At 41.2% G+C, this 12,873-nt stretch overlaps 1 protein-coding gene and 1 long non-coding RNA gene across 2 annotated transcripts; both read right to left on the bottom strand.

The window, feature by feature from the left end:
* Positions 1–531: 531 nt before the first annotated feature.
* On the bottom strand, positions 532–5,471 carry LOC100191826 (50S ribosomal protein L3, mitochondrial-like). Its single transcript, NM_001137250.2, has 5 exons — positions 5,076–5,471; positions 3,238–3,447; positions 1,901–2,005; positions 1,207–1,320; positions 532–1,123 (listed from the first exon to the last, which is right to left on the bottom strand). The coding sequence occupies exons 1-5, from the start codon at positions 5,430–5,432 to the stop codon at positions 953–955; spliced, it is 957 nt and encodes a 318-aa protein (NP_001130722.2). The 5' UTR covers positions 5,433–5,471; the 3' UTR covers positions 532–952.
* A 4,715-nt stretch (positions 5,472–10,186) lies between these two features.
* Positions 10,187–12,250, bottom strand: LOC109941678 (uncharacterized). The gene is made up of 3 exons (XR_002264409.1): positions 12,146–12,250; positions 11,395–12,051; positions 10,187–10,663 (listed from the first exon to the last, which is right to left on the bottom strand). It is a non-coding gene; the product is annotated as an uncharacterized lncRNA (long non-coding RNA).
* Between the last annotated feature and the right edge of the window lie 623 nt (positions 12,251–12,873).

Raw genomic sequence — 12,873 nt, forward strand, 5'->3', positions numbered from 1 at the left:
AAAAATAGATGAGCTCAATTCACCTTATTCTAAACACTTTGATCTTTTCACAAAGAAAAAATAGCAACCAACTAATCAAACTAGTTTTTGTACATGGAACAGTTGCTCGACATACTGAGCGCCTGGTCTGTATCAATGGGAGGATTCTGGTTTAATATTTGTACAGCGGCTTTTAGCTTGAGGATCGTTCTGCTAAAAAAAAGGAATGCAACCCTTTGCTCCAAATAGGTAGTAACTTTGGGTGAATGGCTGATCACTGAAGCACTCCCTTTGCACAGTTTTCTTTGATGAAACAGGAGACTGGGTCCCTACTGCCTATATATATACTCAATTGAACTGAAAACAGAGGAACAAAGAGAGAAACAAAATCAAAGGGAATCTAACCATTGGGATGAAACACATCAAACACACCCACTAAAACTGGCCTTATGTTATTATGATATATTCCCTGAGTCGTAATAGATGACGTTTGAGCTCTGGACACAGTAATCAAGAGCAGTGAAAGAAGTTAATAGTACATAGAAAACGACAAAAAGAAGAATTGAAATAAAGATTATTAGAAAAAGAAAAGGTTGTATTAGAAATAGAAAGTAAAAATGACAGGTAATAAACTAACAGCTAGCAATAACATAAGCAGCTCGCGTAAAACCAGAACACACTCTCATGAGTGAAATATTCTGATTTTATATACTACTTGTGGCTCCGCGTACAACTTATTGAGAAAAAGGTTATATTCGGTCAATCAAAACAATCATCTAAAAACCATTAGAGCACTGGTATACTTGCCAGGTAATGTACATGGAACAACATTGATCAGGCTGGCCAGTAACCGGATAAAGCTTGTGATTCAGGAACTGCTCACATCCATCGAGAGTTTGACAATCTCGTGGAATGGACGAGCTCAAGGAGTGCTTAGAACACAAAAAGGAATTAACCAACTTTGTGCATTGTCTTAATCGGCTGCCATGAATGGGTCAACATCACCAAGATCAGCAATCAGGGGCTCCAAGTCTTCAGGCTCACCTTCACGCGTGAAGTATGTAGGAAATGGGAGCAAAGCCGTGTCAGGTTTCTTATATATAGAATCCTTAACGAAAATAAAGCTACCTTGAGGACCAGGAACCTGCAAAAAGGGCAACGAAAGATACATAGAACACAACTTCTATGCTTCAACAAAATCTGCTGTGACATCAGAAATAAAGTAACCTGGCCCTTCAGATACAGTAAGTTCCTGGCTGGGTCTATTTGATAGACCCATACATTCTTCACTGTGCGTTGCACACCACCCATGCGTCCAGGCATTTTTCTGTTTTTGAAAACCTGAAATTTTCCAATCTGTGTCATTACATGTGAAAGGCTGGCTGCTGCAGTACTGCTTTTTGCATACATTATCGAGCTCCTATCACATTCCACCAATGGGTGCGAATGTAACAAAAAAAACTAATCCCTGCTGTGGAATCAGACTGTAATCGGACCGCTTCTGTCTGTCAATACGTAATACAATGATATGCAGTTCTCCTGTGTGTTGAGGGAAAAAAAAGTACACTCCTATCAAAACAATTTAAACTAAGTGACTTCCTGCATGACAGATATCAGTGTTGTTTCAAAGCATTAGTTCATGGGCTTTAAGTCGAGACAAAAAAAGTTCATGAGCTTTGTAATAGTAAACATTACATCTACATTTTTGCCCAGTGGAAGCCCAGATCTGAGCAAATAACATACTTCAGGAGGCAACCTTGTACAATGATATCATTTTCACAGTATAGCCCAAGTAAAAAAACATTGAGAACATACTAACAATACATACGGTCTCGTCATCTTAACTATTGAAAAACATGAAAAAACATGTGAATAAATACTTAAAATCAATACATAAATGTGGTACTGTTATATAACGTACCCTTCCAGGAGCATCTCTTTGACCAGTAGAGCCACCACTGCGATGCGCCAAAGATGTTCCATGTGATGCAGGCATCCCACCAAAACCATATCTTTTCATTACACCCTACAAGATTAAAAAAAGGTAAAATAGTTAAACGTTGACAACGAAGACATATTACTTTGTTCTAGAAGGGAAAGCGGTTTAACAATCAGCAGAGTCATATTACTTCTGTAATCACGATGTTTTAATGAAGAATTGACCAGTTTTGCGCGCTGTAACACTAACACATTTCCCCAAGAAAATTAATGTAAGATATTAGAAATCATGGGAGGACTTGCACTACCATGCAAAGAAGTCCTCAAGAGCTTGGCGATTTACCAAATACTGGCCCACCGAGTTTCTCAAACCTCAATAAGCCTTTTTTTTCTTGTGGATGGATGTTACCAGCTACCAAAGCAGCACAATGCACATAAAAATAGAATCACTCACACTGCCTTGCCCTCTCACATGTCCATCCAATTTCTGCTCTTTTATGTGCAAAGAGTTTATAGAAAAGCTATTCAAGATTGGAAAATACACTGATCCCACAATAACACTATGAATAAATATAGTTTCTAAGATGCACACTACTTTGGACATTATGGCATTTAATTCTCAGAAAAAAACAGTCATAATCTAATATTTGAAAAGATGGAAATTTTCATTAACTCTTTGTTATCTCATAGAACACTACTATGATTTGTAGGGAACGTATCCTGTGGCTCCAAGGGGTGTCGTGCTCACATGCACATTTTAAATCTAGGACATCCAACTAACATCCAACGGTAATAGCTAATTTTACGAATAACCCCTCCCACGAGGGGAGGGAGGTGGCAGGGGTTATTTATAAAATTGGTGCTGCTGTTAGATGCAAGATGGATGTTCCAGATTTAAAATGTGCATGTGAGCACGGTACCCCTTTGAGCACAGGATACGTGCCTAATTTGTAACGGGCACCGGTCAAATTGTAAGTTTTTTGCACTACAGAAAATATTCCACCAACTGTAAGAAACACATACAGTGTTTCTTTTTTATCAGAAAAGCTAACATATAAATTGCGAGAGAACAATTTTAATCAAATAAATGTTTGAAATGGAGCAATTTAAATTCAGGGCATAAACTAGAAACTTAAGTATTACAAATATCTCTTGCATAATTCACTCTGGTGTCATTTCAACTAATCAAATAGAGATGTTGCTGAAAGAAAGTAAGAAACACAACTAAAACCCTGGTGATAGCTTATCTCGTTTACAGCAAAGTAGTGAACTGTCTTGACAAGTGAAATCACAGAAAATTAGGACAAGAAGAATACATACTGCAAAACCTTTCCCCTTCGTGATTCCAGTGACATCAACAAATTGTCCAGGAACAAAGTGACGAACTGTGATGCTTGTGCCAACAGGAAGAAGCGCATCCTCAGTGACAGGAAATTCCCTTAGCTTTCTTTTCAGAGGCACTCCCTGTGCTCTAAAGTGGCCAACTTCAGGCTTTGTTAGGTGTTTTTCCTTCTTTTGACCTGCTCCAAGCTAACAAATACAAGGAAAATAATTTAGAAATTTAGCAATACATTTTTTGTGAAGTAAAGATGAATGAAAGGAACAAAGAAACAAATAAATAAGTTAAGTAGTTAACCACTCTGCATTGTATTAGATCAACTAAACAAAAAATAAAGCAGGATACTTCTTACAAAAAATAAGGCAGCACTGTCCCGGTCGATGGTTGACCAAGGTCCGAGGGCGCAGCATGGCGGCGGCGGCACAGTGGCACCTAGAGTAGCAGCGGCTAGGGTTAACGAGCCCATGTCCTTGTCCGTGTGTTTCTGTGTCCGTGTGGGCTGTGCGGTAGGGAGGCCGAGCAGCTGGTGCCTAGTTCACGGGCTGAGGAAGTGAGGAGGCTGAGTGGCTGACAAGGAGATGAGGAGCCTGCCGCTTAGGGATTATGAAAACTGGGACCCACATGTCATATGTCCATCGGGTGACGGATATGGATACCGTATATCCATGCCCACGAAATTTTTACACGTGGATACCTTATAGTAACCATACCCGTACCTGCGGATACGAAAATCCACCATATCCGTACCCGACGGATAAATAACTGCGGTTATTTACCCATAACTGTGCTCATTGCCATCCCTACTTACTAGTGGCTTATTCATGGTGAAAGTTTATGAGATGCTTTATGGTTAGCGGTTACCAAAACTTAGCTCCAGTTAAATTGTCACAATTGACTTATGAACCCCTTGGCAGTAAAAATGATCAAGGATTATGTTGATAGAATAACTTGCATATACCGATATTTTGTTGATGAAGAGAGTGAAATGGCACAAGAACAAAAGAAAATTTAACACCACCAAACTAAAAGAACTACCATTGTACTCATTTATCTTCCTTTATTTTTTGTAGTTCTTTTGGTAGGCACTGCAGGAATAGCCATAACCAGAGCATTGCCGCATGAGTTCAGAAACATGGAAAATTGGAAAGACAATCCCATGTTTCTCATTCGTTTGGAATACCACCACATAAAACATTTTGTTGCAAAGACCCACCACTACCCAACTCGGTTGTAGCAGAAACCATCCCACCAATATGAAACAAGCTGATTCCCCCTGCTTTTGCTATCCTGGAGTGCCTGATGCATTCTTTATAAAAGTTTGATACTCTAAAAATACAAGCCCCACATTTCATTACATCCATCAGTTTATGCTATTGCAAAAAAAAAAAAAAAAAAAATCACCACAACATGGTCCAAGCACCAGAACAAGCTTTACTAGTGGCTCCACATGGGCAAAGACTGGCAGAATCTGCTGATCCTATGCTCTGTGGACTAGCTTTTGCAACAGAATCAACTAGGGCCTAGGCATTTGCAACAAAACTTATCAAAATACAAGTGAATGTGGGATACTTTGCCATTTCCCATTAAAAGTTAACTAACCTACTGCTTTAAAGTAGTAAATATTGAGAAATGCTGAATCAACAATATATGACTGATCTAAAACAATAATTTACAATATCTCAGCCATTATCATCCAGGTTTAAGAGACATCATTGTTTTCAAGTCAAGCGAGTGAACCGAACCAGCAGCCGATCAATGTTTCATTTGTTTCGGTGGAACACGTTTCACAGAGAGAACTCGGGGAAATTTCGTGTAGCACCTGTAGGGCGAAGAAACCCTCCTTCTCGGCGGTCTTGACCTGGGTAACAACGTTGTCGTCGACCCAGAGGACGGTGATGGGCACCTTGGCGCCCCACTTGTCCCACATCGCCGACATCCCGCACTTGACGCCGATGACGCCGGTGCGCCGCGAGGTGGGGCCCATCACCCCGGACCGTGCCTCGATGATCCGGCCCCCGCCTCCTCCCTCGCCCCCAGCGTCGTCGTCATCGGAATGGGAGACGAAGGCCTCCGCGGAGAAGAGCCGGGAAGGCGGGAAGCGGAGCCACGGGCTCCCGCCGCCGGAGAGTGAGAGGACACGGAGGCGCGCGAGCAGGCCCCTCGAGGCGGCCGCCATTGTTGCGCCTGCGCGAGGGCGGGGAGGCGCGAGGGCGAGATGGGCTCGGGTGGGGTTTACGCGGCGGCGCGGCGAGATGGGTGTGTGCCGCAGGGCGTAGGGTTTACTGAACTGGGAGCCCACGAGGGGAATGAATCGCGCCCAATGCGGGCAAAGCGAGCGCGCACGCGGGCTCACTTGCTAGTGGGCCTGGAGCCCTGGAGTCTACAGGGGTTTCCGCTTTTACGATTTCTGTTTTTGAGAATTTGAGTGCTGCAACGCGAGTACCAAATTAGGTTTAGCGTCTTAATTTAGAACTAGGTAGGTGCCCGTGCGTTGCGACGACACATAAATTGTTGAGGGAGATCTATGACTACTCGTCCGGATCGATGACAGACTATTATTGTTGCTAGGCACCATCATCCGTATAAGGATAGAAGTATCTGGGATAGGATGAGCGTGAAGTTCTACACAAAGCCAAACAGGTGCTTGGTGGCTCTTATCTTACGAAACACAATGGAGATCCTCTTGCATTGACGACAAAGATAACATTAAAAAAACTACAAGATTGATTAAGCTAAAGTAAATGCTTAACATCCGAAAACAAGTATTGTAGTGCAGTGCACTTTAATACGCAAACGCTCCCACTACTCACCTCCGCCTGTAGTTCATAACATCGCATGCAAATTCATCCCCTATCAAAGAACGTGCTGAAGTAAAAAAAGTATCGTATGATTCATCATCATTGAGTTGACTGATCAGTTTTCATAACTATAGTGAAATTGTAGGCTCACGCCACACCATCTGCGATAGCATCATCACTTGGTCATTCACACAAGTGGAAATTGGAATTGCGAGAGCAATAAAAATAGAAGTGAGCAGCCATCCATTTTATTGAAAGCTTCATTTTACCAACAAAATAGTACTAACGATTGTCCTGTGTCTTCGTACTCAAGGCTTCATTTTACCAACAAAATAGCACCCAAAAAACTAAGTACTAACGATTTAAGCTACCAAAATAATAAGGTTCAGTACTTTCTGGTCTAAGGACATGTTTGCTCTGCGCCTTGAACCAATCAAGCTAGGCTGATTCTTGATTCTTTCACTATGCCCGAGACGGTCATAAACAAACAGTAACCATTTTATCCAAACACATCTAAACATACTGCCATCTCAAATTTGTAGAAGATCTCTTGCTATGTTTTGGAGTTGATGAAGACGCCAAACTGGTGAGGACATGAACTGCTACGAGCCCTTGTGCCAAAGGGATTTGAAATGTCGGTGCACAATTGTTACATGAAAATAAACAACACATATTGTGGACCTCACCCTTCTCTCCGGCATCGGTCTCCCGCGTCGACATTATCGGCGTTGTCATCGCCATCCCGCTTCTCCTCTGGTCTCGAGTGGACAAATTCGAGTCGCGCATCCTCGCCATCCGTGATCGCGTTAGCCTGTCCGTTCCCAGATCGCTCGCGTCCTCGTTCCTAGCTCCTGTGTGCTTCGCAATTGTCGCGCCCAACATCTAGTTCTTCATCTCCTTGTACGGTCACAGTGGAAGAGGCACACATATGCTCCAGTGAATCCAAGGAAATCGTGAATTAATGGGGAGGAGAGGATGACGTAACTTCTTTATCTTGGGTTCGGTGAGGGAGTGTCTATCTGCTGGCTTAGGGCCAGGATTTATAGCGTGTTGTTTGTTTCCGACGAGATAAGACTTAGGCAGGTGCCGCGGGGGGAGAGGGAAGGAATAGATCAAGATGTCTTATCCATAAGTTAGATTATATTTAAGATAAGTCTTTTCCATAAGCATGATTATCTTTTTCTATCGGTTAGGTGGAGGAGAGGGGGACGAAATAGATCTACACCACTACGCGTGTGACGCACGACGATGAAAACTCATACTTTAGGTGAAGGAGCTTGGGCTCAGTTGCTGCCCTGGGCATGGTCGGGTCAAGTTTCAGCAACAATCTGTAATCACCTTAGGGTTTATAGGGATTTTTGGGAGAGTTGCTCTGCAACTTCTCCTCTATTGTAATGTTTTTTTTCCTCTCTAATATATAAGATGCGCAGTTCTCCTGCGGTTTCTTAAAAAAAACTCATACTTTAGAGTAGAAATGAGAAGAAGATTAAGAAGATGTAATCCGTCATGTTTATATTAAACCACTTCAACCTGAAACTTAGTATTTATATCCTTCCACCTAAAATAGTATTCCACTCATTTCTATTAAAATTAAAAATCCACTCTCTTCTATTAAAATATACAAAATTCTTAGAGGTAGCTAATAAGTCAGATTGTTGGAACTGCCCTAAACTTACATATAAAAATTGCTTAGAGCTAGGTCATAAGTTGATTGCTGAAGCTGCTTAAAGCTAGCTACTTTGTAAGAGACAACTAACTGAGCCATGTATTAATAATGAAAAATGAAAGGATTACAGATGGACTACACAAAAACTACCGAGTTAATAGATGTATTATTAGCCTTGCTATGAGCCAACAACGGACTAATTGCTCTGAGGGTGACAACTTAGACATTAGAGGCGTTTTAGAACACCAATGAAGGGTGGTCAATAACTGCATGTTATTATCATGTAGATCTGTACCAAAAGGAAGACACATCATGGATACCAGCTCAGACACATTGCAAACATATATCTTAGATTCGATAATGAGTCTTGATATCACATTAGGTACTCGATGAACATATAGTGTGGCGCCATTGCTAGATGAAATAAACCTTAAAGTTCTCTGAACTCAAAAAATTCTAATCCATAAAGTGCAATGCAGTCATCTCAACCATCAAACACGACTTATTGAAACTGAAGATTCTCTGAACAAACATTTCAAGAGCTTCTGCCTGCTGACCTAAGTGTATACAGGTTTGGTGGCTCCCAAGCTGTTACCATATGTTGTAGCACCTGGATATAATCCTCCCTCAGCACCAATAATCTAGATAAAAAACACAATAGATTATTTTGCAATCACCTTCATTAGGAACCAAGGTCTTATCACATTTACTTTAATGGTCTTCCTGTACTCATCTTCACTTATATTGAGGCAATATCGCACCTTCCCTGGCCACACAGTAAAGACAATTATTTTTTAAGAAAAAACACCAGAAGCAGAAACATAAACACAGACCAAACTTGCATTTGTGGTGTTTAACATGTTTCAAGACAAACATGCCATGTGAATTCAGAAAGGAGGCGTACGCGTACCTCTTGCCATGCAGACTCAACTAACCGAACATATACAGTTAGAATAATACAGTCAGGTCTAATATGGCTTTCTATATCAGATGGGCTACTCGACAACCAACCAAGAATCTGAAAAATCAGGATTTAAGTGTTAGGTTCAGGATATATTTTCTTGTGGCACGCTGAGAGAATGCATAATTTATCTGCGACCGCAAAACTGGAGGTAAGTCACTGGGAACTTTATCGAAAAGCTTGAAGACAATCTTATCAGTTCGGCACTGCAGGCAAAACAATAAGAATCAGGTGTTTCACAAAATGGCATCTAAGCATAGTAAGGTGTAATTCCATATATAGAATAATATGGTAAAATTAGCATCTTGGTGTTTGCATAAGTGCTGCCAAGACTATGGCTCTTCATCAAACTTTCCATGTATGTTGGAAGGCTGTCCAGTTCATGTTAGTCCTTTTCACTATTCACATGGCATGTTTGTTCAACAGATATGCAATCAAAAGCATGTATATGTATCTTTGAAGAGAAATTTAGCGGCATGTAGTAATTTTTTACTTTTAGGCCAGTACACTTAGATCTTCGAGATTGAGCACTTGTTTGGTTCACTTTTCCATCAGAAATCACTCTAGCATATGTTTTAGTTCTTGACAGTGATGGATATCACAACTTCTAGTAAATGTATAAAAAAAGTCAGGTAGGTAGAGAAGTCAAAGGGTTGAACAATTAAAGATGAGAAAATTGTTAGGAGTTCATTTATAAAATTATAATATGAGGGTTCTACAACCAAATGTTGAATGCTGATAGGTTAATAGACAACATTACGGACAACAGAACTTAAACCATATATATACCAGAATCTCGACTGCAACTTTATGTTGGCGCAGCGGCCTGAGCGGGAAAGCAAGCCCTGTGTTAAAGTGAGTATGACGACAATCTGAACGACAAGGAACGACAATGTCGAGAGGGTCCTCGCCCTGCCACACCCCATCTTCACCGTCAACGACGACGATTGGATGCCATGTATTGCCGATGTTGTGCACAATGAAGACCGACAGAGCCTTGATATCACACCAGGCCTTTTTCCTCTTCTAATATAGTCAACCTGGAATGCTGACCTTGAATAATTCCAATGTATTTCGGCCAGAGGTGTGTTATCCTCTGAATAGTGAAATCTTCTATTTATAATTTTTGAATTGACAGTTGTTTTTTAGTGGCTGTGCGGATCACCTTTGGATTATAAAAGATTCAGATTGTGAATGGGATTATAATAATCTGGATTATTGGTTAAAATAATCTGGGTTGTTTGGAGCCTTGGATTATAGGTGCTAGATTATAGGAGTTGGTCTTTTGAGCACCTACCACCTATAATCTCGTATTAGCAGGTTTGAGATGTCTTTTGAAACCTTACACTGAAGACTGCTGCAATATCTGAATCTTTTATAACCTTTCAAGTAATCTTTGACAAATAATTAGAACTAATTACCAACTTTTGTTTCTCTTGCACTTATGTAACCAGTCAAAGTATTGTATTTGTTTTTACTTATTTTGCAACAGCAAGGTTTTTTTTCTTTATTTCCTGTTTTCATTCTGTTATACTATTTTTAACATCAACGCCTTTCTGACATATCTATTTTTTCTGGCAACTTAGGGATTGAAATACTGGTATCTGGGATGAGGTATCAATTTGAGTCCATGAATCCTTGTCCCCTTCTAATACTACTTTATCCATCTTTTGTCATTGCGGCATCACCACTGATACACGAAGAGGAGGTGCACAGAGAAGAAATAACTCATTGACTTTAATCCTTTTAGACCAAGGACCAAACGGTCCAGCTGATATTGAAAGCTTAACATGAGTATTTCTAGGGTTACCAGCTTACAAGCATTCACAGAACATTCATAGAAAAGAAACAACCAAGCACCTCAAACAAAAATCCCTGAGCATGAAGATCATACCTTACTGTCAAGAGAGTTTTTAGCTCTATCCCTCCTTACTTCAGTCTCGACAAGGTCACACCAGTAACTTCATTCAATCCTAAATGAACTATCAAGAACACAAACTCTGTTAGTAGACATATTGTATCGCTACACCTCATATCCTAACAAAAAAGTAAAGAACTAAATAAAGGAGCATTGCAGAAATATGTTACAGAACCATATCAAGGAGCATGACAGAATTAACCAAACCTTTTTTTCTTTTTTCCTTTTCACAGCAAAATTGGTTGGTTGAAAGAAAAGGTAACATTTAATCAAGTGGATCAAGATTACTAAACCCAAAGAGAAAGGGGGTTTATGGGTCAAAGATTTGAGAAGAATGAATATTAGTCTCCTTTGCAAGTGGTGATGGAAAATGGGAAGGGAATTTGATAGGAAACTGTACACAATTAAAGAAGCGAGTTGTTTCTCATCTTAAGCAGAATAATAAAAAAAGCTCTCCTGTGTGGAATGATCTACTGAAGATTAGGCATATATATCTAAAAGGCAGAGCTACTGCAGTAGGTATTAGGTAATGGCAGAGCTACCAGTTTTTGGAAGAATAAGTGCCACCTATCAGATCATGGAGAGAGAACATGTGGCTTTATTTTTTGTCTAACAAAATTCCCATGGAACTGTGATCTCTGAATGTTGGCAGAATCGTTAGCTCTTTTAATTGTTGATATCAGAGTTCAGAATATTTGAAAACCTCACAAGCTTTGTAGCTACATCACCATCAACTTGTGTGGAAATAGCAGAATATACTCATGATCGAAGAAGTAGATAAGCATGATGACATACTCATGATCGACGTAGCTGCATCACCATCACCTTGTGACATGTCCATGCTCTGGCCTTTTATCTTAACGAACAACAAGATGGTTCGTTACACTTGTTATCATCCTCTAGATGTTCGACTTCAACATATTTATCAAACGATGAATAAATGTCATGACAACCTTTGACGTGAAATGAAACTAAAACCAAACCGATGGACAAAGATATTCCATAAATCCTACTACCTATGAAATCCTACTACCTATGAAATCCACTACTCCTCTAGTCTTGAGCACATGCTTGCCTCCATGACAATGATCTGGCCATGATACTACTACCCAAACAAGTGAACAAATAGTCTACGCAAAGTTATTCCATAAATCCTACTACCTATGAAATCCACTACAGTTCGTTGCTATTTTTAACAAGTAGTTGAGATTACTATGTTTCTTCTACTATACAATATGCGAAACTGGTTGTGCCATCCCTAATTCCTGCAAGTTACAATACAATTTTCAGAACACTCACCACACAGAGCGCTCCGTTGACCTTGTCATTATATGTCTCAGGGTCATATGCCTGCATCTCTAGCAAATCGTTGCCATCGTCTTCCCTTGCTCCCTCCTAGATATTTGTCACAGTCGCCTGGTGCCCATCGATAAGCCACTGTGCCCACCTGTTCTGCACGTTGGACAGCCTTATCACGCGCTTGTTCACACCGCTAATGTCCACCTTGATAAATTCATCTGCAAGCTAATAGTGGTAAAGTTCATACAAGGGTTTCAATGACGAAGTCAACGCGTCGATCGACAGCCTCGGGTCGTCCCCTGCGAGACGTGGAGATCGGGAGAGCATCACAGCGAGGCGGCGTCCGGGCATCGCGTAGTACCTCTACAAAACTGCAGTGAATAAATACATACACCAAAAAATTAAATCAATGATAATATATCGTCCACCACACCAAGCCCTACCCCACCTCCCAACCTCAACCCAAAAAACTTGGTAAATTGTACAACAGAATCGTGATCTCTCTTCCAGCCCGCAGAAATAAGTACAAGCATGGAACACTACCAGCACAAAACGGAAAAATGGACTAACCTACCATCTGTGGTGTCCCGGGAGCCATCCAATGAAGAATTTCCTGAAATTACCAAACCAAAGGCCAACCAATCAGACCGATTAATCCAGATCCAGTCCAGTCGTAAATTAAAGAGAGAGGGGCGCTAGAAATTTATACCTCGGGTTGCAGCTGCCACCGCCGCCACCCGAGGTCCCAGATGGCGCGGAGATGGCCGGTGTCGCGGATGGCATGGAGACATCTGGCTATGCGAGGATACACAACAATGCTAGAGCGGCTGACGCGTGGAAGATGCAATCCGCTCGCGGCGCGGAGGCGAGCGTACGCGCGGAGGATGGAAAGGCGGCAGGCATGGAGGCGGCTGACCTGGACACCACAGTGCATGATGGCGTACTCCAGCGTCCCGCCGGCAGGTTTTTTAGGGT

The sequence above is a fragment of the Zea mays genome, chromosome 8 (genome assembly GCF_902167145.1).
Source record: "Zea mays cultivar B73 chromosome 8, Zm-B73-REFERENCE-NAM-5.0, whole genome shotgun sequence".
Lineage (NCBI taxonomy): Eukaryota > Viridiplantae > Streptophyta > Magnoliopsida > Poales > Poaceae > Zea > Zea mays.

Coding starts and splice junctions, on each gene's coding strand:
- LOC100191826 (NM_001137250.2), bottom strand. CDS start 5,432: ATGGCGGCCGCCTCGAGGGGCCTGCTCGCGCGCCTCCGTGTCCTCTCA. Junction 3,448..5,075: donor AGGGTTTCTTCGCCCTACAG/GTGCTACACGAA, acceptor TGTATTTGTTAG/CTTGGAGCAGGTCAAAAGAA. Junction 2,006..3,237: donor CGAAGGGGAAAGGTTTTGCA/GTATGTATTCTT, acceptor TTAATCTTGTAG/GGTGTAATGAAAAGATATGG.